Genomic DNA, 26,584 nt, shown 5'->3' with positions numbered 1-26,584 from the left:
ACAATGCCGAGGGAGGGAGCGCTGTCTGAGCAACGGCCCCGGGGTCTCCCTGGGCCTGAGGAGTCTGATCTGCTCTGGAATAACCATTCCAGCCCCCGCCTCCTCCCTCAGAGGCGCCCTCCTTCCCCAAGGGGGCCCTGATCGTTAGCAGGGGGAGACGGGAAGTTTGGGGCTGTCTCCTGGTCGTGGGGGGGCCCTGGGCTTGCTCGAGAGAGAGCTTGCCAAGATGATGAGTGTGCGAAGAAGACAGGGAGGGCAGAAAACAGGGTGTCAGTTGGTGAGCATCAGCTGAGACACTCACTCGGCTCCGCTCCTAGGAATTCATCCCGAGGGAATAATATCGAGCTTGTGTGTTGCAGTGTTTGTATCATATGATGTTCATCACAGCATTATTTATGACAATGAAAAACTGGAAACCACTAAGTGGTCGGGGATTGCTTAATGCCGATACATCCACATGAGGTAATGCCATGTGGCTGTTAAACCCTGCTGTAGAATAATATTTATTGACATGAAAGATGTTCCAGATAAATGGCTAAGTGGTAAAAGCGTGCCTCAAAAAAATCTCCAAGAGGGTAATCACGCTTTTGCAAACAGCTGCCCTGAATGAAGACTAGAAGAAAACGTGAACCGCGGTTATTCTTGGGCGGCAGGCATGTGGGTGATTTCGCTTTGTTCTTTGCTGTTTCCAAGTTTTCTGCACAGTTCATGGATCCAATTTTTGCAATTCTATTTTTAAAAAATACATTTAAATAAAATAATCTCTGACTTATCATTGCATTCCAAATGTTGGACTTAAAAAAAATTGAGAAAGTCATCTAGACGGAAAGAAATACCACATGTGCTCTTGTAACTCTCTTCCCTTTTTAGATACTTGGTCGCTGAGTGGGAGGAGAAAGAAGGAAGCGAGTCAGAGGTTTCACTGCTCTGGGGATGAGACCTCTGAACTTAGAGCCCTGGGTTGTCACCCCAGCCTTGGGCCACCCCGAGGTCCTGCCCTGGAGGAAAGAGGACCTTCCATCCTCCTCTCCTCCCCAAATTCGCAGGCTGCTCCCTGGGGCTACCACATCAGGCTTGGGGCCGGCCTCATTCTGTGTGATTCAGCCCTTGGGTGTCAGCAGATCACTCACAGAGACCTCTCACTTCCTGTCCCAAAGAGCCAGCCTGTCACGAGGCATCTTGCATCTCGGAACAAGCTTTGATCAAAGGACCCAGGCAAGTGTGGAAAAGGTCATGCTGCCAATCCCCTCGGGGTAAACACTTCCACCACGGGCTGTTTCCAGCCACCAACGTGATGTCTGAACACGGAGGGGGGACGAGGTGTTCACCCACAGCCCCCACAGGCCGGGAGGAGAGCTGTTGCCCCACTGGGGGTGCCACGAGGCCCCCGCAGCGGCCACAGTGCCACGCCCGGCCCTGGCACCAAGCAGGAGCATTCCCGGGGGAGAGGCCAGCGTGCTCAGTGCCGTAACCTTCTTTATCCCCATTCCTCCCCTATCCCACCAAGGCCACCTTCCCCAGATGCCGCAAACTGAATCTGATGGGGGCCGGCGAGACCCAGGCCCGAGTCTGTGCGATCTCAAAGTCACCTGGCCACTTCTGTGTCCCGGTCTGCAGGTGGGGGGGTTCTCCTGTCCACTGGTGATAGGAATCTCCTGAGCTGGCCCGTCACAAAGGACGACCCCACCAAGGCCCCTTTTCCTCCCTCCCCTTTCCTCTGGGCTCCTGTTGGCCTCCTCTGCACACTGCTGCAAGAGTGACCCTTCTCAGGCCCAGGGGACCGTGGACCCTTGACCCCAACTCAGCCGACTCGAGGGGCCTCCAGGCCTTCACGGTGAGGCCTCCTTCTCCCGCTCCCAGCAAGGTCCCCATGACATCCTCACCCTCCCTCACCAGCCACACCCCTACCTGCAGTCTCCAGGGCAGCCCTGCCCACAGAACTCTCTGACTAGAATGTTCTGGCCCTCTCCCAACTGGTGAGCTCCTAATTAAAGGCACCAAGACTCTCATAGTGGGGCTGATGTCTCATGAGGGGTACTTCTTGCAGCTGGTTTGTTGAGGAGAAGAAAGATAAGCAGGTGTCGGAGAGGGGCTGCCAGCCCTCCCATCCTCCCTCTGGTGGGAATTAACTTGTTTGTCACAGCAGGGTGGCAGCCCTTACAGAGAGGAGACCAGTCAGCGTGGGTGGGGCTGGTGGGGCTCAGCCTCTCTTGGGGGCCTCCTTTGGCACCCTGGACACAAGACCTCACTAATCCCCCCGACAGCCAGCAGGCCTCCACAGGTGAAGATAGACAGGGCAGGTGGCCCCCTCTTTCCACCACTGGGTTCTGACATGCCATGGGCCCCAAGGCCCCCACAGCAATGGGACCCCAGCTCCCTGGAAGGGAGGTGCTCCAGGCCAGGGACAGCAGCTCAGCTGGTCGTCCCCTCGTGCATGCGGCCCGGGGAGATGGAGAAAGCAGACAGGAGCAGGTGTCAGCACCAGAAGGGGCTCCTTAGACCCAGCAGGGCCTGGGCAGGACCGCCAGGGACAGCCCCTCCCTGCAAGTGCCCCTTTAGGGGACCAGCGGGAGTTCACTGGGCACGGAGCCCCAGGGCCTAAGGTCAGCTGGCCAATCTGGTTTTCATTGGTGGTAGTAGTGGTGTCATTTCAACACTCCCAGAAGAGGTGTACTCCCGTGAACTGCTCGCCCCTGAGCCGTGAGGACGTCTCTGCGCCTGACCCTCTGAAGGGGGCCAGAGCAAAGTGTCAGCCATGCCTGTCCTCTGTGAGATGGCTTTGAGGGGCCTGAAGGGAGAGGCTCTGGATCTGCACAGACCATCCAAGACTACATCCTGGAGCCCCTGGTGTGGGCAGAGGGCAGGCTGCCCGTGTGCAGTGTCCACAGCGTAGCCTGCTGCTGTCTGAGCCTTGGGATCCAGGCACGGGTCACATGGGAACGCCTCCCGGCACCCTGGAGTGGGTGCTGTCTGCACCCTGGGGGCAACAGCCCTCACACCTTTCCCACTTCCCCTCCACCACGGGGGGTGGGGGCAGGGGGACCTTCTGACTGTTCCAAAACTCATTTTGGATCTGGTATTGACTCAGATTTAACAATCACCACCACCCACACACACTCACAGACGCATACCCGCCTGTGACTTTCCCCTGGAAGAAATCTTCTGGAAAGTTCCCTTCTTGTCAAAAGGCTGAGCCTTGAGGCCCCGTACAGCCCAGCCCACCTGGCCTCAGACACTGGCCAGCCCTGGTAACTGCCCCCAGCATCTTCCAAACCTCACCGGGAAAGTGACAGGACTCGGGGGCCCTGGGCAGTTAGGAGAAAGCGAAGGGACCCCTTCCATCTCTTTCACATACTAGAGTTCAGCTTAGGATTTTGGTTAAAGAAAGCATTCCACTACAGCTTTCAGAAAGAAAAGATTGGCTGCCAACATAGAAGAGAAGGCAATGCTGGTTCTCAAACTCAGCCATATATTAGAATCCCTCAGGGAGCTCTAAAATACTCCCAATGCCCAAGCTATGCCCCACACCAATCCCACCCCAATTTTTAAAGCTGCCCAGGGGCCTTCGATATGCAGCCAGGTCTGAAAGCCACTGCTCCAATACAGAGGTTCTCAAAATGGGGCCCCCGGGCCAGCAGCATCAGCACCATCTGTGAACTTGAACTTCACCCCTGACCCACTGGATCTGAAATCTGGAGGTGGGGTCAGGGATCTGTGCTGGGACGAGCCCTCCAGACCATCCTAATACACGCTCATGGTTGAGAGCCAGTGTTTCAGCAAGATCCAGTAAGTTCAGGGCTAATGGCCGTGAACAGTGACTGTCCCGAGACTCATCAGGAATCCCAAGGAGAGGGGACGAGGGAGGGAGCCCCCAGCCCGCCCGGCCGCCCTGGACTCACGCAGGACGCAGTAGAGGCCCAGTTGCTCGTAGCCCTTGCAGCAGTCGGTCACGTTCCTTGGCTCGGGGACCTCCACCGCCAGGTAGCGGGTCCTGTAAACAGTCTTGGGGCACCGCCTCCACGGGATCCACCCGCCGCAGGGGACGTAGGTCAGGTGGGACGTCTGCACGGCCTCCACTTTCTGGACATTTTGGGTCACGCTGTAGTTGCACAGCTGGTAGCTCAGCAAGGAGAGGCCTTTTTCTACGAGGGAGGGAGGAAAGATGCAGGAACCCAAGAAAGGACAAGTGCCAGAATCAGATCCATACAAGGGGTTCTCTACAAGCCCTCCACATCTGCAAGAGTGTGGAAGGAGCCCTCTCGCCCTTGGGCAGACCCCTCAGCATCTGTCCACCAGCCCATCTCTGAGAAGTTCATGCAGCGGCATAAACTCGAAGGGATGACCTGTAGACAGGGACCTGCATGCTAAGACATCTTCCGCTACAGGCCGTGGAGATGCCCCTTGGCCCGACCCATGCTCCCCCAGCCCGGGGGTCTGACAGTACACTGAGGGAAGACACGGAGGCTCGTGTCCCTGCTTCCTGCTCCGTGCTCTCTGATTCTGCGGCTGGAGGACCTTGTGCACACCTCCTAGTCCCCGTGAGCCTCGGGTTTGTTGCGGTGAAATGAATATGCAGCAATTCCCTCGGTAAATATATACTGAAGGCCTACTACTTGCTGGGCACAGATAGCAATGACTCCCTTTTTTGGAACAGGATGGAAGATAAATAGCAATTATCTCAAGCACACATGAGAAGTTCATAGACGGTAAAGTTCAGCCCCACTGTTGCTGTCCTCGGGAGACGAGGGCACAGTGCCTCGCTGGAGGACAACAGCCAGCTGGTCCCATCAGGCCCTACGCATCTCTCAGCTGGAGCCTGGTTCCTGTGCAGAGACACCCACAGCCCCTTCATCGGCAGGATCTCTCAGTTCTCGGGACCCCATAGCACCCGTTACCTTCACCAGCCCTGTGTCTCTTTGTCCTGGACCACCCCCTTGTGGTCCTGGGGTGTCCCGTCTACCCAGAGAGCCTCTGTTGCCTCGCGAAGCAGGGACTGCTATGGGCTGAACTGTGTCCACACCCTCCCACCCAAAATTCACGTGGTGGGGTCCTAACCTCCAGGACCTCAGAAAGTGACCTTATTTGCAAATAGCGTTTTTGCAGATGTAATCAGTTAAGATGAGGTTATAGCGGGGCGGGGTAGCCCCTAATCTGACGTGACCAGTGCCCTTACAAAAGGGCAACTTTGGACACAGAGACAGGATGCACACAAGGCGAAGGCCACGTGAAGACGGAGGCAGAGATGGGGAGATGCTTCTACAAGCCAAGGAGCGCCAAGATTGCCAGCAAACCACCAGAAACTGGGACAGAGGACGGAACAGATTCTCCGGCACAGCACACAGAAGGAACCAGCCCTGCCCACACCTTGATCTTGGATTTCTGCCCTCCAGACTTAGAGACAATAAATCTTTACTGTTTAAGCCCCACAGTCTGTAGTACTTTGTATGGCAGCCTTGGGGACTAACACAGGGGCCATGTGGTGGCCCCCAATGTTAGCACCCAGCTTGGGGCTCTCTGCACTCATGGGCCCTCAGTGTAGCATGAGTGAATTGTTCGAATACACTTTACATCTTCAGAGACTCACCTCTGCGTTCTAAGCTTTATCAGACTATGGGTAGAGGATCAATATTACAGTGTATACCCCACAATGAGGAGCTGGACTTCTGGGGAGGACCTCAGAGATGGCAGCAGAAATAATCTTCATCCCCAACACCAGGACAGCATCCCTGAAGATTCTCTCCTTTGGCCTCACAGCAACCCACAAGTGTGCAGAAAGTGAGACTCAGGGGGCTGGGAACCCTCCGGCCACCCAGGAAGAAACAGGGCAGAGCCAGCCCTCAAGCCCTGGCTGACGGGAGATCCTGCGGCCTTACTCTGGGTGGGACACGGTGCTGAATCCCACCGCCCCAGAGTGAGCCCGCTCGTAAGCCACAAGAATGCCTGGCCGCCTCCCCATCACCATTGCGGGGCAGCAGGGCCTCTGGGGGGTGGGGGACAACCTGTGGCCCATCTTCACCAAAGTGGTAGGTTACATAAGCCTCAGAAAGGAATGGGAGGCCCCTGGTTATGTGGGCCGGGGCAGGTTTCTGAGGCCAGGGTAACCTGCCCCAGACCTTAAAGGTGACTTGGATGAGAGGCCAGAGAAAATGGCCACAGTGAATGTGGTCCCTAGTGGAGGGATCTAGACCAGCCCAAGGACCGCCCACACTGAGAATTTGGAGCAGTGGGTCCAGGTTTCGTTTCTCTCTTTAACCTAAGATGAGATGCGAGCCATGTTAATGAAGGTCGTGACTTCCCTGTCTCTGGAGAGGCCCCGGGCCCCATCTGATCGAGACAAGTCCCACTGATCATTAGCAGAACCCGCCTGCACACACACCACACACGCTCGCATCTCCCCTGAAGCTGCTCTTGGGATTTGCTTGTTCGGTTTTGTTTTCCACGTTCTCCTGGAGGCCGCTGGCTGATCTCCCAGCCTGGCTTCTTGGCAGAGCCCAGAGAGAAAGCTTTGAGCAGATCCTGCCATTCCACAAACGCTTTCAGGAGCCGTCAGCATGGCCATCGGGGGTCCTGAGCTCCAGTCCCAGAGATGGGCAAACTTAAGGCCCTGGAGGGAGCGTGGGTCCTGGGTCAGACAGACCCGTTCCCACCAGCTTCACAAACGCCAGCTGTGTGACTCTGAGCACGTTTCCCGCCCCTCAGTGCTGCAGTCCTGTCATCTATAAAATGGTAGCTGTGCCCTGGGCTTGTGGAGGATTCAGTGAAATCGTGCCTGTCAGGACCGTCCCTGGCACATGAGAACAGGGAGGTGTGCAACCCTGGCGCGTGGCTGAGATTCTGTTCCCCGTGGCCTCGTGTGTGCGATGCATGAGCAGGCTCGTCAAATCCCTCCTGTGCTCTCCTCCAGCCTCGCAATATTCCCGTTCGTTCTGGGACTGAGTTGTGTGGTTTGTGCATGACCCGTTCCAAAGGAAAAACCAAGTAAAAAGAAATCACAGTTACACCAAAATCCTGCTGATGGGCAAAAAAACGTGAAACTAGTACAAAACTGAGGTTGACTGGAGGAACAGAAGGGATCTGTTTAAATTCCCAATGGAATGAGGCAGATTTTAAGAGGGAAATGATTAAAAAGATTTGCCATTTCGATTCTCTGAAATTCTTCAGAAATCATGTGCCTCTTGAAGGCTTTGACAGGTTGTCCTTGCTCAGCTCCTCACTCCTCTGTCGGCCACTTTCATCCTCATTTACCAAAGAGGAAACCGGGCCCCTGGGTGAGGGGAAGCTGCCGCCCCATCAGGGCCAACAAAAGGGAGCGCCCTGGTGGTATTTCTGCCCTTGGCCTGCTGTGTGGCCTTGGGTGAGTGCCTGACTGCTCTGGGCCTCCACCTCCTTATCTGTAAGTTGAAAACTCTAATATGCCAAGGTTCGGGCAGCGCTCTGCTCTCAGCGTGGCCTGTGGATCTGCAGCGTCCACACTGGCAGCAGAAATGCAGAGTTCCAGGCCCCACGCCAGACCCGCTGACTCAGAATCTGCATTTGAACCCCATCTACCCCCAGGGGATCAGAGGCACACCACCTCTTTTGTGGTTTATGGAAAAGTTTGGCCAAGGAGGAACACGTTGCCACCTCTCAAAGCAGGTGTGTCTTTGTCTGCCGGGGTCTCGGCAGGGCTGCTCTCCTCACAAGACCTGCTCCCAGGGAGCCCCCCGCTCCTCCAGCATCCCCCATGCCAAGCCCGGACCCCTTACCTGTGAAGCCGCTGGCCTGGCTCGGGCCCACGGCACTGACCAGAGCCAGCAGGGCCAGCCCAAGGGTCCTGAGCATGGTCGGGTGGTGCGGATGCAGCCCTGGGCCTCTCCTGAGCAGCAGCACAAGGGAGCCTGGGCCCGGAGAAAGGGCCCTTCTGTTCCCCGTGCCGCCGATGGTGGCAGTGGCTTCAGAGGGAGCGCTGGCTGGGAGCGGTCCCTTATGCCTGCTTGTTAACGCCCGTCATTGCCATGGTGGCATCCCTCGGGGCAGCTGCATGTCACAGCCCATTCTCGCTCCAAGCAGATGGCATCTTTCAGGAAAGGTGAGCATCCAACGGCCGGGCCACATCGCCGGCTTCCATCTCGTTGTTACGCAAGAAACACATTTCAGACGGCAATCTGACTCCTTCCGTCAAGTCCAGCGTATTCTCTCACCTTATCGTCCCGAACTGTCGGGCGAGGACAGCGGCAAGTCAAAGAGGCACGGCGGGTTCAGAAAAGCATCCTGCACACTATTGGACAATACAGATCAAGAGCTGCAAAAACGTTCAGACATCTTGACCAGCGACCCCCCCACCCACCCCGCATCATTGGTCCGAGGGCCGGGAAGCCACAGTCTCAGAGGTGTTCATTACCTGTCAAGATTGAAAATGGAAAAGCATCGAAGTGAGCCATCACGGGAGAATGGGAAATAAATTATTCAGAGCATCTGGATGGAACATCGCACAGATGTTGACATGCTCGCCATGAAGAGTTTTAGGAACGTGAAAACAATACTTCACAATGCGAAGTCACAACCTCCCTCACGGAGTTCCATCGCCATAAAGACAAGGACGGTGTTCAACGACATAAAAGTGGGCCCGATCCAGACAGGGCCACAGGAATAGCAGACGAGACTGTGGGACGTGACAGTGAGAGCTGGTTTATGTTTATTTCAGCCACCGTCATGTTGCCTGTAAAATGGACTTTTAAATTTCGTATCAAACACTTTCTAGTTGACGATGCCTTCTTAGGCATCTGTCTTTTTTTAACATGACAATTTTTAACATTAGATGAAGCTCTCATTGGTTTGACTGAGAAAACTTTCACATAGGGTAACAAAGTTCCTCCCTGGCTGTATGTTCAGAAGTACAATTCCCTGGTGTTCAAAATACCAGATAATTCTCCCAGAAGGGACCTTCCAGCCTAACGCCCCCAACAACGTTGCGGCATCTTTTATTCTTGGTAGATTACCTCTAAAATGATTCACTGCTGCATTCGCATGGCTAATGACTAAACGGCAGATGCCAGGACAAGAATACAGAAAAAGGAGCTGGAAATAATCGCACCGTTAAGGGGCTCGGCACGAGCCTGCTGGAAGACAGCGCCCTTTATAGAAAATCGATAGTGCAGGATTGAGTCATCAACTGTGCTGGAATCGAGGGGGAAAAAGTTTCAATAGGAAAGAATACGTTTCAAAGCTATGATGTGATATTCAAGAAAACAAAATTTAATTAGCACAAACAGGATACAAAAAGTGTTATAATTTAGGTAAATCTGAACATTTAAAAATGCAAGATGAATCTGTATTATGATTTTCTATTGTATCATCTCTTAGAACTTTTGCTATCACAACGTATGAATGTTTCTATAGAATATGAAAGTGAAATCAAGGATAGTACTACATTTTAAAACTTGAAATTGGAATCGCCCATAAAAGATTGTTATAACATGCTTTCTCTTTTAATATTAAAACTCATATGATTTTTAAAAACCCTCAAAGTTGACAGTCCTCTCTGACCCTCCCTTTCATGCAGGCACAAGAAGAACCACCATGTGTGTTTGTTCAGTTTAATCCACTGAGGTCTTTTCTGCCTGGTGTTATTTATGCATATTTTTCTGCGTGACGGCCATAGGGATTTTCCGCATTTACTTCTCCATGCAAACACTTTGAGGGGAAAATAACCATGCACTGTACCCCAGCAGGGAGAGAGACGTCCCCCCAGCCATGTGTCCGTCACTTCCAGGGAGTGTCCAGCCACAGGTCCATCCAGCAATGAGCCCTGGGTCTGCTCTCCTAGGAGGAGGACAGGGCTTGGCAGAAAATCCAGCATCTTGCCCAAAACGGTGTCCAAACTGGGGACACAGGAGAAGCCACCAGGGTTCAGTGCCCGCTTTAAGGGTACACAGACACACACTCATTCTCACATGCACACTCACGTATGCATGCACACACTCACATAGGGATACACACATACAGGCACATTCTCACACACTCACACATGTCCACACTCACACACATATGTTCTCACTCACACACATACGCTGACATATGCACACTCATTCACACCTATATGTGCTGACATGCACATAAACTTGCACACCCCCACTCCTGCATGTGCACATGTAGATGCAGAACACACTCCTGCACACTCACACACATGCACAAACACACAGGTGAGGATGTGTCCCTGTCCGTGGAACCAGTGTCTCCGAGGACGTGAACTGTGATCTCTGCTTTCGGTGCCCGTGTCCGAGCTGAGCTCTGCCCGTTGTCCCCATCTGCACAAGGAGGGGTTGAATTAGATGGCCGCTAAGGGGGCTTTCTCAGCTCAGGTGCCGAGTCCTGTGAACAGAGTTCAACAGAGTCCACTACAAAATGGCATCTGTCGTTACCCTATGGGTCAAAACGTATGTGTCCCCTGTGCTGTCCTGGGACGTGGTGATCATGTCCCAAGGCATAGTGTTGCAGGGCTCACAACAGAGGTCTAGGGCAGTGATGACATGTGGCCTTGCTCATTGCTCACAGCCTCCTTCCTGGAATCCTGCTCAACACGCAGCCCCGCCAGTGACCACCTGTCAGGGGGAGCCGGCTGGGAGGGGCCGTGCGCTCTCCTGCCTAACCTGACCTCAGGTCGGGGGGGGCGGATAGCACAGGAAGAGGCATGGGTGACAGAAACACACATCCGAGAGCTGTCCTGGGGGAGTGGGGACCCATGGTGAGACCTCCACCTATGGTCCTGGCTGTGGGGGCATGTGGGGGCTGGGGGGCCCTGGACAGGGCAGCGTGGGGTCTGATGACTGCTCTGTTCATCACCAGCTGGTGAGGATGCTGCTGGAGATGAATGGGGAAGTGTCTATCTCTAAGGGGCCAGCGGGGCCGGGGTTATTCCCATGGAACACTGGCTGTGATGAAGGTCATGACAAAGAGCTGGAAGGGAGCTTCATAATGCTATAAAAGTGTTAGATTTGGAGAACACCCTAAATAACCCAGTCCAGCTTCTGAGCCAATCCAGGCTGCTCTCCCACAGCTGCAGTTACCCGAACCAGTGCTTCTCAAGGACCACCCACATCGGAATCTTTGGGGAGGGGGCTTCTTGGAAATGCAGGGACCTCACCCCAAACTTCTCAGGCTGCTAGAGGATGGCCCCCGGGGATTCGGGTCGCTTGGATGCACACAGAAGCTTGAGGACACTGATGACATCCTTCTGAACACCGCAGGACGCGATCTCGTGTGAAGCAGCCCCCACCGCGGTGCACAGCTCTGCCTGAAAATTCCTCCTGACAGAGAATGCCAGTCGATCTCCCGGCTGGAGACACCACGTCGTGGGTCCCGGTCCTCCCTCGAACTAGACAACAAAATCACGTCGCTCTTCCACGTGCCAGCCCCCACGCTCCTGCGGACGGTCCTCAGGGGCTCCTTTTTCTTTGGTGTGGTTGTTCTTCATCACCCCTCCCCACACCCATCCCTCCCCCACCACACACTCTTTTCATCCTTGTCTTTTCTTCGTTTTATGTGTAGCTCTGCAAATCCTCAATGTTATAAAGTCACAGCATAGATGATTTTCTCCACCCTTCTGTCACATTCCACTGTGGAAACTTGTCCTCTGAGCGAAGGTGGATGGAAAGAGAGGGCACAGTGCACTCTCAGGACGTCGTCTCCAAGCCTCGAGGAGCGTGCCGGACACTCTGCGTCCTTGCATTCGAGCCACAGCAGGCTGGACAGTGAGGAGAAGCGGGACCTTCCTGCACAGGTGCCCCAGGCATCCGGAGGAGCACCAGCATCCATGGCGGGGGGGGGGGGGGGGGGGGGGCGCGGCGGGGCTGCAGAGGCCCAGACCTCTGCTGTGTCACAGGTGCATCAAAGACTGGGAAGGCAGATGACCATGCACATCCCAGCTCCTTCTTATAGCCTGAGTCACTCTCGATGGATTTCTGAGAAGAGCCTGGTCTCGGAGCCAGATGGCCTGGGTCCCTCCTCGTTTTGCCAACAACCAGATGGGCTACCATGGGCAGCACTGCGCCTCTCTGAACCTCAGTTTCCCAATCTACAGAACGGGAATCATTGTGCCTTCTAATTTAGTAGTGTGTTAATGTCTCCTGGTTTTGTGAGAACCAAATAAAACAACATGTGGAAAAGCCTTCTGGAACTATAGAGCGCTTCTAAGGTATCCATCTTCTATTGTCATTAAATGTAGAAAAGGCCTTACTGGGAAAATTTAATGAAACACAAAATCTGCTCCCACCCCAGAAAAGCCTCTCCACAAAGGTAGAAGAGAAAGAAGACACTTTTATTCTTGAGTGAGCGTCACACCAGAACGTGATGTGCGCCACAGGCAATCCTCAGAGAGATTAGAGAGAGAAACAGACAGAAATCGTACCTTTTCTATGACCGAGCAGACACGCCCACTCCGTACAGGTTCTCGAGACAAAAGATAGCCAGTCTCCACGTGACAGGATCTGCTAGCACCATTGGTCACACACAGTTCATCGTACGCTACCCTGTATTCGGGTGACCACATGGGTCGGTTTATGGGCTTTTCCACAGGAAAAATAAACTTCTCATTTCTTTATGACACAATACAGTTTTGCAAATTAGAGCAAAGTGTCCCCCTAAGGTAGACTCCCACCCTCCCACAGAAACTGGGAGGGGGGGCCCTCTCCTTTGGTGTCTGCATTGCAAAGAGATGCCCCCAGGCCTTGAGAAAGACATTCTTGGGTCATAAAGCAGACGAAATGCCAATCTGGTCTTCAAAAGGATTTCTATACATTTCAAAGAGAGGAGAAAGCAGTTACAATTGCAAGTTTTCTAAAGCTTGTGTTCAAAAAAAGGAGGAGAGGAGAGTCTCTTCCCTGATTTTCCACAGGGAGAATTATATCTCTTATTTCTAATGTGTATTTGTCTTTGCGGTAGAAATGGCGTGCAGCAGTCTGCGGGGGGCTTGTCCGGATAAGATTGGACCGGATGCCTTCCGAGGCCTCTTCCAGCTCCGGGCATCTGAGCACTACAGAGGAGCTGTACAATCTATTACTCAGAGCACGAAGACGATGATCAAGCGTGATGTCGGTCCTAAGAAACAATGTTGTGATAAAGAGTTAGTGGTTCTCATAGAGAAGCTAACACAAGCGCAGAAACAAAAATGCATCCAAGTGAGGGTCTTTAGAACCCGGCAGTGGAGGGCAGCGTGGACCAGCAAGCAGGTGCTAGGCTGAGATGGGACATCCCAGGTTCTAGACGGGACTCTGCCCGTGTGTGTGAGTTGGGCCACCCTCAGTCCTCTGGACTTTAGTCCCTGGACTCCGCACCGTGGGAAGATGACGAGCCTGGTTCCCCACCAGCACCAACATCTCATGACTGGATGGTCTCTCTCAGGACAGGCTGAAACACAGCACTTCCAGAGCCACAGGACTCTTCAATAATGGATGTCATCGGGTGGATTTGAAATAATGAAGCCACAGCAACATAATCTGAACCAAATCACAGTAAGCACAACAACAAACACGTCTACAGTGTGACCCATTAGCAACCTTTCTGCGGGAGCATTCTGAATCAGTTACGCCTAAGGCAGACGAGGTTCTTGCAGGCGCATCCCATCATCCCCTCTGGTCAGCTGCATTAACACCATTGCTCCTGGAAGACATGGTGACCCCAGGGCAGGGCGTCTTCCCACCGAGGTCTGGGGTTGGAGTCGACAGCAAACCACTAAAGTTACTTACTACTAACCTGAGTCAGGCTTTTATTTATTTATTTATTTATTTAGATTGGCACCTGGGCTAACAACTGATGCCAATCTTTTTTTTTTTCTGCTTTATCTCCCCAAACCCCTGCCCCCCCATACACAGTTGTATATCTTAGTTGCAGGTCCTTCTAGTTGTAGGATGTGGGACGCCACCTCAACATAGCCTGATGAGCGGTGCCATATCCGCGCCCAGGATCCGAACCCTGGACCGCTGCAGCGGAGCATGCGAACTTAACCACTCGGCCACGGAGCCGGCCCCCAGGCTTTTTATTTTTAAGAGGAAAAGAGAAAATACATGCAGCCCCTCCCCACCAAGGATTTTAGCAATTAAGAATAGGAAACAGTCAGTCCAATAAACACAATAAGTAATTTTTAAATTCTCAGACATATACTATATGCATCAGGGTTCTCAAGAGAAACAGAGGCAACAGGAGATATACAGACACACAGATATACAGGAAGGATTTATTATGAGGAACTGGTTCACACAATTGTGGGAGCCAACGAGTCCCAAGATCTTCGAGGGGCGTCAGCAAGCTGGAGACGGAGGACAGCGATGGCGTGGCTCCAGCAGGAGAGTCGATGGTGAAGTTCCCGTCTGAAGGCCTGCAGGCTCCAGACCCAGGAAGAGCTGATGCTTCAGTTTGAGTCCAAAGGCAGGAAAAAGCTCGTGTCTCAGCCCAAAGGCAGTCAGGTAGGAGGAATTCTCTCTTACTCAGGGAAGGCCAGCCTTTGTTCTGCCCAAGTCTTCAACTGATTGGTCAAGGCCCACCCCCATTGGGGAGAGCAGTCTGCTTTACTCAGTCCTCCAATTCAAATGTTAGTCTTCTCTGAAAACACCCTCACAGACGCACCCAGAATAGCATTTGACCAAATGTCTGGGTGCCCCATTGCCCAGTCAAGGTAAACATGACATTAACCATCACCTGCACCCATTTGCATTTCCTAATTTTAGCTTTGAGGGGTCAGTAGGATCTTTCAGAAAACATGCTGAAGACTAAACCAAATGAAAACCAACATGAGTACGGCTCATGGTTCTTTTCCGAACCAAGACTTGTTCAAGAGTCATTGATGAGCACAAATGCCCTCAGAAGGACCATAGAGCATAGATGTCTAGAATGTCCCGGGAGAATGTCTGCCCCTGCATGGCTGCTGCATCCAATGGGACAGGGGTCCCAGCCCCACCCACGCCCGCCGGCTTCTTCTCCTTGGCTGGCAGCCTTGCACTGGAGCTGCTTATGGGGATGGCAAAAGCGTGGAATCACAGTTCTATCCCTTAAATCTGGTCCTCACATAGAATCAACATCATCGCTGACCCAGGCTCTGAAATTAGAGGCTGGGGAATGGAGGTGTGCCGTGTTCTCTTTCTTATGGATGTGGCCATGAGCCTGATTTTTCACCGATTCTGTGTGTGCCGAGTTTTGTGAGCGATGTTTGTCTCGGAGCAGGGATGATGGTCAGTTTGGAATAGAGTGAATCATAAGGGAAGAAATTGTGAGGGAGACGAATAAGCGAGGGCTGGCCTGGAGGAGGTGCCTCCCTCCCCAGACCCGACACCCCCACACACTTACATCCTGCGAAATAGAAGGAAGGAAGACGGAACGAAGACCCACATCACTCTGTCTCCAGGGAGAAGCAAATGATCCCCAAAGCTCGAATCCCGTTGCCGGGGACGCGCTTTCTTTTCAGGCCCTGAATCGAGTCACACGGTCCTTACAGTGCCCTTGGGAAGGTCCCAGGCCCTGGAGAATGAGGCTGCCCTATGCACCTGCAGTGCTGCAGGGGGCACCTGGGAGGGTGGCCTGGACCCCATTTCCGTAGCAGTTACACACAGTGACCCCATCTGCAAAAAGGGCCAGCCTTCACGCCCCCTGTGGTAACGCTCCAGAGGGCTCTTAGGTGGTTCGTTCTTGCAGTTTGCAGTCCCCCTTTTGTGCAATAGTCTGCCCTTCCCTTTCCTTGTCCTCCTCTGGGGCCCGGGCACTAGGAATTGGGGTCCAGAAACCATGACTTCAGCCAATGTGATGGAGCTCATCGCTGAGCCTGGCCTGACAGGCTGTGGCTGGCGGCTGCCCTTGGCTGTGCCCTCAAGATGCTGTGGAACATTCTGAGCCACCCTTGGACCCCATCAGGGATGTGGGGTACAGAGGAAGGGGCCCAGAAACTCGAGGAGAAGAGGAATGCAGGAGCAAAGGCTGCCTGGTGTCCTATGCCGGGTGTATGTCCTGCTCCACGCCAGGCTGCTCTGAAAGGACGTCTGGCTTCAGTTATAGAGCCAAGAGGAGGGCTGTGCACACACTCTCTGTTTTGGGCAAAGCCACCACGAGGGGCAGAGGGGAGGAGCAAGCAAGTGGGAGCTTGGGGTGACGTTCATGGTGGCTCCCTCTGTGCCCCTACCCAGGAGCCTCAGAGGCAGAGGGGCCCCTCCAGGGGGGTGGAGTCCGTGGCTTTGCCCGCTGCCTGCCCCACGGAGAGAGGGACCAACCCAGTTTTCCCAGGACAGAGGCATTTCTCCAGATGTGGGACTTTCACTACCAGCACTCGGAAAGTCCCACGAAAACCAGGATGAGTGTGTCAACTTTTGGGAAGCACTTTAAGAAATCCCAGTGCCCACCTCCAGCCCCGGAAAGGGCCTGAGGACCTCTGGAGGAGGGTCAGGAACCCCTTTCTTTCAGGGACCTGGGGGAATTTCAAGGGGCCATAAGGTTGAAACCCCTGACTCAGTCTAGACCCCAGGCAGTTCGCCAATGAGGAAATGGAAAATAAGGTGCCCTTGACTGAGGTCATCCATGTAAAGGGTTCAGTGGTGCCCCCCAAAAAGATATGGCCATGCCCTAACCCCTGGTACCCGTGAATGCGACCTTACTTGGATATAGTCTTGACAGATGTAATTAACATAAGGATCTTGGGTTGAGGTCGTCCAGATTTAGACTGGTCCTACTTCCAGTGACGGGTGTCCTTGTAAGAGGTGAGAGAGGAAAATTGGAGACGCACAGAGGGAAAGGCCGTGGGAAAACAGAGGCAGAGACTGGAGTGATGCATCTACCAGCCAAGGAGCACTGAGGACTGGCGGCAGCACCGGAAATTGGACGAGGCAAGGAAGGATTCTCCCTCTGCACCTCCAGAAGGAACCAACCCTGCCGCCATCTTGCTTTCTGGTCTCCAGAACTGTGAGAGAATGTGCTTCACTTGTTGTTAGCCACGCCGTCTGTGGGGCGCTATTATGTAGCCCCAGGACACTCACACATCCTGTGGGTCAGAGACAGAGACTCACTTCCCTTTCATTGGACCCCCAGTGGCGCTCTTCCCAAGACCCCCTTTGTCCTCTGCCCCTCCCCCCTCTTCTCCCACAAGCCCCCCAAGTTCTGGCAGAGTTTGTTTGGGGTCATCAATGAGAGGTCCTTGGTACATGTGGGATCTGTGGGTGGACACGTACATTGGTCCTTTCAGGACGTGCACCTATCAGTCTAAAGTAACACGGCCAGGTTTCCATGCCTTCCAGGCTGGGGGTTTCTGCAGTTTGCAGAGCCCCAGGAAGGCCTTCGAGAAATTCTGCAAAGGTGATCGATAAATCAGATCCCTTGGAAGTTCTGTTGACAGCTCAGCCCACATCCTTTCTCTGCCGGCAGCCCTAGGAAGGTCCCTCCCTTTGATCTTATGGGTCTAAAATGCCTTCATCCCACCGAAAAAGTACCTTTGCCTCCTCTGGTAGGAGGGAGTGGTGCTTGGGGTTTGGCTGTATGACCTCAGCCACCTCTGAGTGGTTCCCCTGCAGGGGCGGCTCACAGGGTGTCACGCTCACTGGCCCTGCACAGCCGTCTCTCGCTTTTTTGCAAAGCTTCCCACTTTCACTTAGAAATTCTCCCACAATCTCTGTTTCTTGTCCCATCCACAGCGAGTGGTTATCAGAGAGCGCTGTTTTTGTCCTGAGGACTTTATCCAGGCTGGATCGTCCTGGGGTTCAGCTCGGCACCCTCAGCAGGGCCGAGGGGGGAAGTGCCAGAACATCCAGCACCCAGCATCGGGGTGTCCAGGGCCCCAACCCACACTCGGCCTCTCTGCCTGTCACGGCCACAGCTGGTTGTACACAGAAGCATTTCTTTTTGTGCTTCACGTGGGAAAAGAAGATTTATCCTGAAAAATCTAGTATGTATGTTATGGACTGAATGTTCGGGTCCTCTCAAAATTTACAGGTTGAAGGCCTCACCCCAGCGTGGCTGTATTTGGAATAAGGAAGTGATCACGATTAAATGAGGTCACAGGGGTGGGGTCCTAATCTGATCAGATTAGTGTCCTTCTAAGGGGCATGAGAGCTCCCTCCCTCTCCCTCTTTCTCCGCCGTGTGAGGACACAGCGAGAAGGGGCCGTCTGCAAGCTCAGAAGAGTCTTCAGCAAAAACCGACCCTGCTGGACCTGGATTTGGACTTCCAGCCTCAAGAACTATGAGAAAAGAAACGGCTGTTGTTTAAGTCCACAGTCTGTGACATTTTGTGACGTCAGCCCCCGCTGACCGGGACAGGGTAATTCAAGGACCAGCAACGACCTTGATGACAGCACCCACACGGCATTATCAATCTTGCTGGTTTTCTGAGACAGGGTCAGACATGAGCTCAGAGCCTCTTGGGCGGAGGAGAAAGTCCCCAAGATCAGAGGCAGGGCCGGCCTCTTGAGGTGTCACTGTGTAGGATTTTGCCCTGTAGACAAGTAGAAACGAAATGAGACATGAGCCGAAGCTGCCACACCTCTGAGGGAGCAAGGTGGCTCTGCAGGACATCCATGAGCTCTCCTGCCAGCAGTTTTCAAGGGCCCACATCCCCAGCAGCCCCTGGGTGACACAGGAAGCTGCTGGGGTCGTGTGTGGGGTCAGAGCACAGGAGACGGCAACGTCGCTGCTTCTCGCTCGGGGAGCAGTGTGCTTTCTCTGGCGGGCATGTCCAACCCTGGCGGTTTCAGCTTCTGAAACAGCTCAGAGGAGAGGCAGGAAACAGGAAGCAAGCGTGGAGGAGGGGAGGAGATGGCGGTACAGAGAACTCACGTTTGAGAAGAACCAAATGTACCAGAAAGGAGAGGAAGGGAGAGAGAAATCGTAGGCACCAATCCGACTTTCCTGGGACACCCAGCTCTTCTCATTTACAACCTCTTTGCTGGGTCAGCTCTCTGCTTGTCCATTTGTTCATCCCACAGACATGCCTTCCGAGGCCACACTGGGGACCCAACCGTGGACAGGGCGGACCCAACCGTGGACAGGTCTGACCCAGAAAGCCTTCGAGTCTATTGTGGGTTAAGTTGTGTCCGCCTACAAAGGTATGCTCAAGACCTACCCCCTGTACATGTGGAATAAAATCTTTGCAGATGTAATTTAGTTAAGATGAGGTTATGCTGGCTTAGGGTGGACCCTAATCCAACAGGACTGGTGTCCCCATAGAGGGAAATCTGGATAAAGACACAGAGGGAGAAAGCCATGTGATGATGGAGGCAGAGACTGGAGTGATGACAGCTGCCAGCCAGGGGATGCTACGCATCGCGGCCACCACAAAAGGATCGGCCCTGCTGACACCTTGATTTTGGACGTCTGGCCTGCAGAACTGTGAGAGAACAAATTTCTGTTGTTTGAAGCCCCCGGTTTGTGGTTCTTTGTTACGGCCGCCCCGAAATCTAACAGAGAGTGCAGTGGAAAAGATTGACATTAAATATAATTTCATGGCTAATTATATCATGACAACAGGGTCCATGGGTGAAAGCGGGACCTCGAGGGAGAGGGCACAGCCTGCAAAGGCTCTGGGGCCAGAAGCTTGGTTCCTCCAGGGAACTGGTGGAGGGGAGAGACCCTGAGGCTCAGAGAGAGCAAGATGCCGCGCCACCCCGTCGTGTCCCTCCATCCTTCCCGCCGTGGTCCAGGACAGCGTGGCATCCGAGGGCCGCACCTCTCCTGAAGTGGGCATCCAGGCAGAGCGCCAGTGAAAGGGGGCCTCAGGTCACCTCCTGCACCTGCGCACAAGGTGCTGACCCCCTCGGGGGTGTGTGACAGGGTCTCCGTATCATTCAGAGCCAGGTCTAAAGATGTCGGCTTCAATTTCAGCAGGAGGTATTTGGGTCAGATAATGGGGGCTGTTAAGCCCTGGAACGCCTTATCTGGAGGGCTGTGACGAGGAAAAGCTGGCCCTGGGTGAACCCGCCAGAGGAGGGGGGGCTGCCCCACCCACACCCCATCTACACCACACCCACACCCACCAGGGCCACACCCACGGAGCCCCATGTCTACACCTCTAGCCTCTGTGTCTGACATTACAGCTTCGGAGCATGGCTCCCTTCCTGAGGGGGTGGCTTCAGCACAGGGGTGAAGAGGGGAATAGGATATAGCGTGAGAGGGATCCACCAACCCCCAGAAGAAGGGGAGGAAAAACCTCCCATGAGCCTGCGGGCCTCGTGGATGCGGCTCCCACCCTACATCGGCACTGGCTTTCTGAGCAGCCTTGGAAGGCCCTGAGCTGTGTCCTCATCTGCAAACAGGGAGCACTGCCCCTCCGCACAGTGGCCCTGGGAGCCAGCTCGCTCAGAGACCCTACGCGTGATCTCCGCTTCATCGAGGTTGGTGTCCTCGCTTCCTCTTTAGGAAGATCAAATGCGAGAGTGACCACAAGATGACCTCGTGTGCTAGAAAGGGCTATCAACTACAGTCACCATCCATGCTTGGGACCCGCTAGCCAAAAAGACTCCTTGCCCCTGGTCGTCTGGGGACAGACAGTCAGGCAGCGAGGGCCTGGGCTAGAGGTGGACCCACACTGGACCCACATGGAAGCTGGCTGGTGCTGGGACAGCTGTCCCCACTCGTGGTAGACGGGATGCTCATCTTGGGCCAAGTTAGGCCTTCCAAGGGGGTCCAGCTGTAGCCAGTCCAGGTTGAGTCAAGCAGGTGACAATGTGGTGGCCAGGACAGCATGGATCATAAGCACACGGACACCACAGACAGGGAGCCCGGGCAGGGGGTCAGGTGGCCGGCCTCAGAGAGGTCCACCAGGGGTGGCAGGGCTGGCCCTGGGCCCAGAATCTCCTGACCCTAGAAGAGAAATGCCAGGGGCCATCGAGGGCCAGGGTGAGCCGACCACCACACCAGACCATAAACGGAGGCAGAGCTCAGTGGCAGGAACTGGTCCAAGGTCCAAGCCAGCCTCAGGTCAGAGGACAAGGTCAGTTGGGCCCAGCCTGGAGAGTTGGTGCTTGGGAAGGACCCCAGGGCCATCAGGTAAGGGCTGGACCAGCAAGGAAACAAAGATTGATCGAATTGGCACTAATTCCTCCCCGTGCCTTCCTGCCCGCCCTGCCCCTGCCCTCTGCCCTCTGGCGTTTCCAGCCCCTTCCTCCCTTACATCCGTGTGAGTAAAGGTCCCTCTGCCTTGACAGACAGTGGGTAACGCAACAGGAGAAATCACATCTGAGACTACCTCCTCCTGGTACCCAGCCCACACAGTGGGTGCTCAATAAGTGCTTGTTGACCAGACGGCCTTGGGTCAGCCAGTAGGCATATTAAGCGATCCCGGAGACCAGCCCGCAGAAGAGAGGTCCCCACTGCAGGCCTTCCCCCACCCTCTGCCCCAAGGGCATCTTACTTTCAGGTAAAGAGACGGCCTGACAGAACCACAGCCACACTTCCCAGGATAGACACGACCTCTCCGGTGTTCGGACCCTCAGGAAAACGCTTCACTCTGGACTTCAAGGCTCAGGCTGGTTGCATCCCCGTCCCCATGGAGGTCACAAATGGGGAAAGCGACTTTCTGGGCATCCTTCTTCACCTGCTTCCTGGAGAGGGAATCCAAGAGTGGGACGAAGTTGTTTCCAGATGAGAAACTGATGCCCGGTGGTGCACTGGGCCTTAGAAATATATTTCAGTGGACTATTATTACGTGTTTCAAATTCTTACAGAGGCGGCGGTTCCCTCTAAATCAGACCGCTTTCCAAATCACTGACCGGGAGGACTGAGCGTTGCACCCCAGGACAAAAAGGGCTCAGAGTCAGCACGGCTGTTCTGATTCTCAGGGCGCGCAGACGGGCCAGCGTGGAGAGACCCCTGACACACGTGGGCACTACACGGGGCCGTTTCCAGCCCTCAAGAGACCCGTTAGACCGAGGTGGCTGGCATTTAAACCTGTAACAGCAACATGACATAAGCAGAAATCTCTGCTGGAGACTCAGCGCCGGGCGGGCGACGCCTTCCTAGGGGCTGGAAACGAGGCGACCACAGGCACCCGGAGGCCGTGATGGGGTCTGACAACTGGGCACTTCCTTCCAGATGAGTAAGTTCTATTTTCCGAAGGTTGGGAGGTTTGTGTTAAGAAACACGTTGGAAGTGACACTAGGAAAAACATACCCTTTCAGAAAACCTCAAAGTACGTGAAGAAAGTTTACCAGTGTTTCCAGCACTTTCCTGAGGCTTTTTTTGGGAAGGGAGGGCCTGGAATTCCAATCCCAACTTTTGCAGAGGAAATGAATGAGTGTTTACCAAGCAATGTTCAGTGGTTTGGGGCTTGTATAAATAAAAGATAGACGGATGAGAAAGCCCAAATGGAAAGACCGGCTTGGAATGTCTCCCTGGCTGGAGGAGCCACGGAGAACGTTTTTCCATCCCCAGAAGGAAAAAGACAATGCAGCGTTTCCAGCCTGACTTCCAGGGAATGTGCTGAACGAGTTAGGGAGAAATGATATATGCGGCGTCTGGGGGCGACTCCTCATGTAAGCGTCTCAACAGAGGGTCTGAGGAGAAAAGAAACTGGAGGCGCTCTGAGAAGGAAGAGATGACAGCCAAGGATAGTAGTTGTCATGGGTGGAATAGCATCCCCCCAAAATTCATGTCCACTCAGAACCTCCGAATGTGACTCTCTTTGGAAGCAGGGTCCTTGCAGATGTAGTTAAGGCAAGGGTGGACCCTGGATCCAGAGACAGAAGGGGACACACAGAGGAGGCAGAGTTGGACAGATGCAGCCACAAGCCAAAAAACATCAAGGATGCTACCCTGGAGCCTTCAGAGGGAGCAGGGGCCCTGCGGACATCTTGACTTCAGACTTCAGGCTGCCGGACTGTGAGACAATACATTTCTCTTGTTTTAAGCCACAAGTCGTGTGGTGATTTTGTGCAGCAGCCACAGGACACTGTGACAAATGGAAAGGAGAGAAATCCTCAGGTAGGGCTGTCGCCTGAGTCTCTGCTGGTTCTGCGTCGGCGGGCACCTTAATGCAGATGCTGGGTTTAATACTCACGCAGAGGCGAACCACAAAGAAGGGAGCTCTTCTCCTGCTGAGGTCGTTTGCTCACAAAAGATGAAGCCTCTGGATGCGAGAACTGGTATAAAATTTTTACATGACTTGCCCTCAAGATTTCCCAAAAGATTTTGAGAAAATCAGATGAGGAAACTGCTGAGCAGGCCGATGGTGGGAGAAGAGGTTAGGGCGAGGCAGCGGGAACTCAGGCTCTGCCTCTGCTTGCAGCCTGCGGTGTCTGCTCTCCCTCTGGCCTAGCTTCCCCTGGGGCCATGAGCCAAATGGGAAGAGCAGCACGTCGTCCATAGGCACCGGGAGAAAGGCAGCACGGCCCAGGGATGGGACCAACCTGGGCGGGCCGGGTCTGGCCACAACCTGAAGGGCCTCAGACCAATGACAGAACCACACAGGATCTGCATGTCCACCTGCCGACCGATGGATTCAGACACACCCTTCAGGACCTTCCAGAGCTGGACCCAGTGATGTACAATAATCTCAAATTCTTCTTTTTTCAATTTTTATCAAATGGGAATAAAATGCCTTTGATCATCCAATTTATCCTCTTGGAAATACCGTTTCTTAGAAGAACGGAAGGAAAGAAAGAAGAGAGGGAAAGGGGGAGGAGGAGGGGAGGGGAGGGAGAGAGTGAGAAAGGGTGGGTACGGAGCAGAGGGAGGGAGGAAGGAAAGAAGGGAGCGGCTTGGTGACCTGGCCTCAGTTTCCTCCTCTGTCTAATGGAGAATTAATGGAATTCTGACTAACGCACCTCCTGAGAGAAGTGAGCCAACGGCTAACTCATTCACACCGAGATGTGAACCACTGACCCCTGACCCTTTCCTCGAAACAGCGGGAGAGACGACAAGCTGAAACCCATGCCTGAAAGCAGAGAAGTGCCAGCCTGGGGATCTCAGCAGCAGCAAAGATCAATTTTAGATTCTACATGATTTTGGAGAACTGCCTTGGTTCTACTGTCTTGGATAAACTTTAACAGGCCTCCAAAGATGGATGGAAACAAAGCAGAATACAACGTTGGGTTTTTTGAGAGGTTATTGAAGTTGCCCTCCAGAGTGGCTAACGTTTAAACAGACAACACCAAATGCTGACAGGCATGTGGAGCTCACAAACACTATTGGTGGAAGTGTGGAAGGGTGAAATGCTAGGCAAAGGGCCTGGGAGATTTTTATAAAACTAAACACACACCTACCGTAGACCCAACAGTTCCAATCCTAGATATTTACCCAAGATAAATGAAAACATACGTCCACAAAATGCATTCTTGAATGTTCATTGCAGCTGTATTCATAATAGCCAAAACCCAGAAACAATCCAAGGGTCCATTCACGGGAGCGTGGATAAGTAAATTGTAGTGCATTCTTAAAATGGAATACTACTCAGTGATGAAAAGTAATGAGCCATTGAGGAATCACAGGCAACATGGATGTGTCACACAAGCATCCTGCTGATGGAAGAGCCAGATAGTCCACACTATATGATTCCATTCATATAAAGTTCTAGGACGGGCTAAACAAACCTATGGAGAAAAAAATCAGAGCGTGGTTGCTTCTGAAGGGCCAGCATGGGCTCTGCTTGGGAAGAAGCCTGAGGGAATTTTCTCTGGAGTTTCGCTGGCTTTCTGTACCTCGATGGAGGTTTGATCACCCATCAAAACTCAGTGAACGTATGCTCAACATCTGTGCATTTCAGCGCATGTAAATTTTACCCCCAAACACAAAAGAACTGTGAACAGCTCTCAAACAACTCTGCCAGAAACTGTCGCACCCTAATGACACGCCCCGTGGGTCTTGAGCGTGAAATGCGTGGAGGTCAGTAAGTGGCTTTGAGATGCCTCGGAAACCGGGTACACGGTGGACAGACGTGGTGGACAGATGGGTGGACATGTGAGACAGCGAGCACAGTGAATGTCACTTGTAGGATCGATTGCGATTGGTTTCAGCTTTTCTGTGTTTGAAAATTTTCTTAATAAAACGTTGAGGATAAACACGTTGGCTCCTGGGAGCCGTCGCTCCCTGGACCCATGACAAGGAGCCCTTCGCCCGGGCGGTTCTGTAGCCTACGAAAGGCTCCGCTTTCCTCTGAGATGTGACTGTATCAGGGTTCCTGGACAACGTGATTGCTGCTTTTACATGTGTGACTTCACGTGTTCCGGAAACAATTGTATGAGTGGAGAGGCAAAGCCGTTATTGTACTCGTTTCCTGATGGGAAAGGATAATCAAACTCAGATCGTCTGATTCCAGCCCCCAGCCTGCCTCAACAGGGAATCGGGTGCTTTTCACAGAAAAATGGACTCAAGGAGATGTCCTCTTGGGAGGTGCCAGCTGTCACTCAACAAAGGGACCAGAGCGGGATGACCCGGAAGATCAGGGTTGATGTGGTGGTCGCCCTGTGCAGAAGGCTGTGTGGACGCTCACCCCAGCTGCCCCAGAGCTCCTGCTAGGAACTGATTCCTGGTCCACACAGCACCCGGGCTGCCCTCCATAACCAGTCGGACCGTGGTGACCTCTGAGCTGGTGACCTCTGAGGTGATAACCTCCGGAGTAGCAACCTCTAAGGTGGTAATCTCTGGGCTGATGGCCTCTGAGCTGGTGACCTCTGGGCTGGTGACCTCTGAGGTGATGACCTCTCAGGTACTGACCTCTGAACTGGTGATCTCTGAATTACTGGCCTCTGAAACAGCCTGGCGCTGCCCCTTACCAACCGGGTCACTGCAGACAAACTTCCTCCACACTGAGAGCTTTATCTTCCTCTCCTGCCAGCGAGGAGAGGTGTTGTAGAAATGTTTGCTTGTATCGCCGCTACGAAAGCACATTTAGGAAGGCGAGGCCGCCTCCAACATCTGTGTCAAAAGTCAAATGCGTGACCCGAGCAGCTTTGGTTAACTTGAAAGTACCTCTCAGTCACCCGTAAGGCATCCTGGACATTTTGCCACTAGGCAAAACATGTAACAAACCTTAAAAAGATTTTTAGATAAAAGTCAGGCTAAAAACATGTCCTCGTTTTGCCTGTGGGCCTTAGCAAGTCTCACCTGCTGCAGGCTGGGGCGTGGGAGGTCTCGGCCTGAGGCTGGTCAGGAGGGTCTGGTCTGAACCTTGCCCTGGTTTGGGCCCTAAAGAGTGTGGCCAAGAACAATCGCATCCTCATCTCTGATGCCTGTTATCTGCACCACTCAGGCCCTCAGAGATAAGGCCACCCTCAAAGGGGCTTTGAGGTTGGGGGTGACCAACATCGCTCTGGACAAAGACTTATTTATTCGCTTTGGGACAGCAGGCCAATCCAGCTGAAACCTGGCAACGCCCGGCTTGAAGTGAGCTGGGAAGTTGTCATTCCTTCAGGGCCGGGGCAAAATTTGTAATTAAATTCACAGTTGAAGAGCATGGGTGGAAACGCTAAAACTCAGAAACGTTAAAACCGTCTTTTAACACAAGAGCAGGGTGTCGCACCAGAGTCAAGAGTGGACAACCAGGGGCCGCCATCTGAATAACGGACTCAGGACAGGCCGGGGTCAGGACGGTGGTGCATCATAGGCTCTGTACCCCTGGAAACGGCCCTTGTACCCACCGCTCCCCAGAG

General features: G+C 53.5%; 1 protein-coding gene across 1 annotated transcript in view; it reads right to left on the bottom strand.

The window, feature by feature from the left end:
• Positions 1-7,821, bottom strand: part of UMODL1 (uromodulin like 1) — a 62,667-nt gene extending 54,846 nt beyond the window's left edge. The window contains exons 1-2 of the mRNA XM_070597250.1: positions 7,746-7,821; positions 3,900-4,142 (exon numbers count right to left, since the gene is read on the bottom strand). Of these exons, the coding sequence (XP_070453351.1) occupies positions 3,900-4,142; positions 7,746-7,821 (319 nt within the window). The remainder of the gene's footprint in view (positions 1-3,899; positions 4,143-7,745) is intronic.
• Between the last annotated feature and the right edge of the window lie 18,763 nt (positions 7,822-26,584).

This window comes from Equus przewalskii, chromosome 27 (assembly GCF_037783145.1).
Source record: "Equus przewalskii isolate Varuska chromosome 27, EquPr2, whole genome shotgun sequence".
In the NCBI taxonomy this organism is placed as follows: domain Eukaryota; kingdom Metazoa; phylum Chordata; class Mammalia; order Perissodactyla; family Equidae; genus Equus; species Equus przewalskii.
This window is presented reverse-complemented; position numbering and strand designations above follow the sequence as displayed.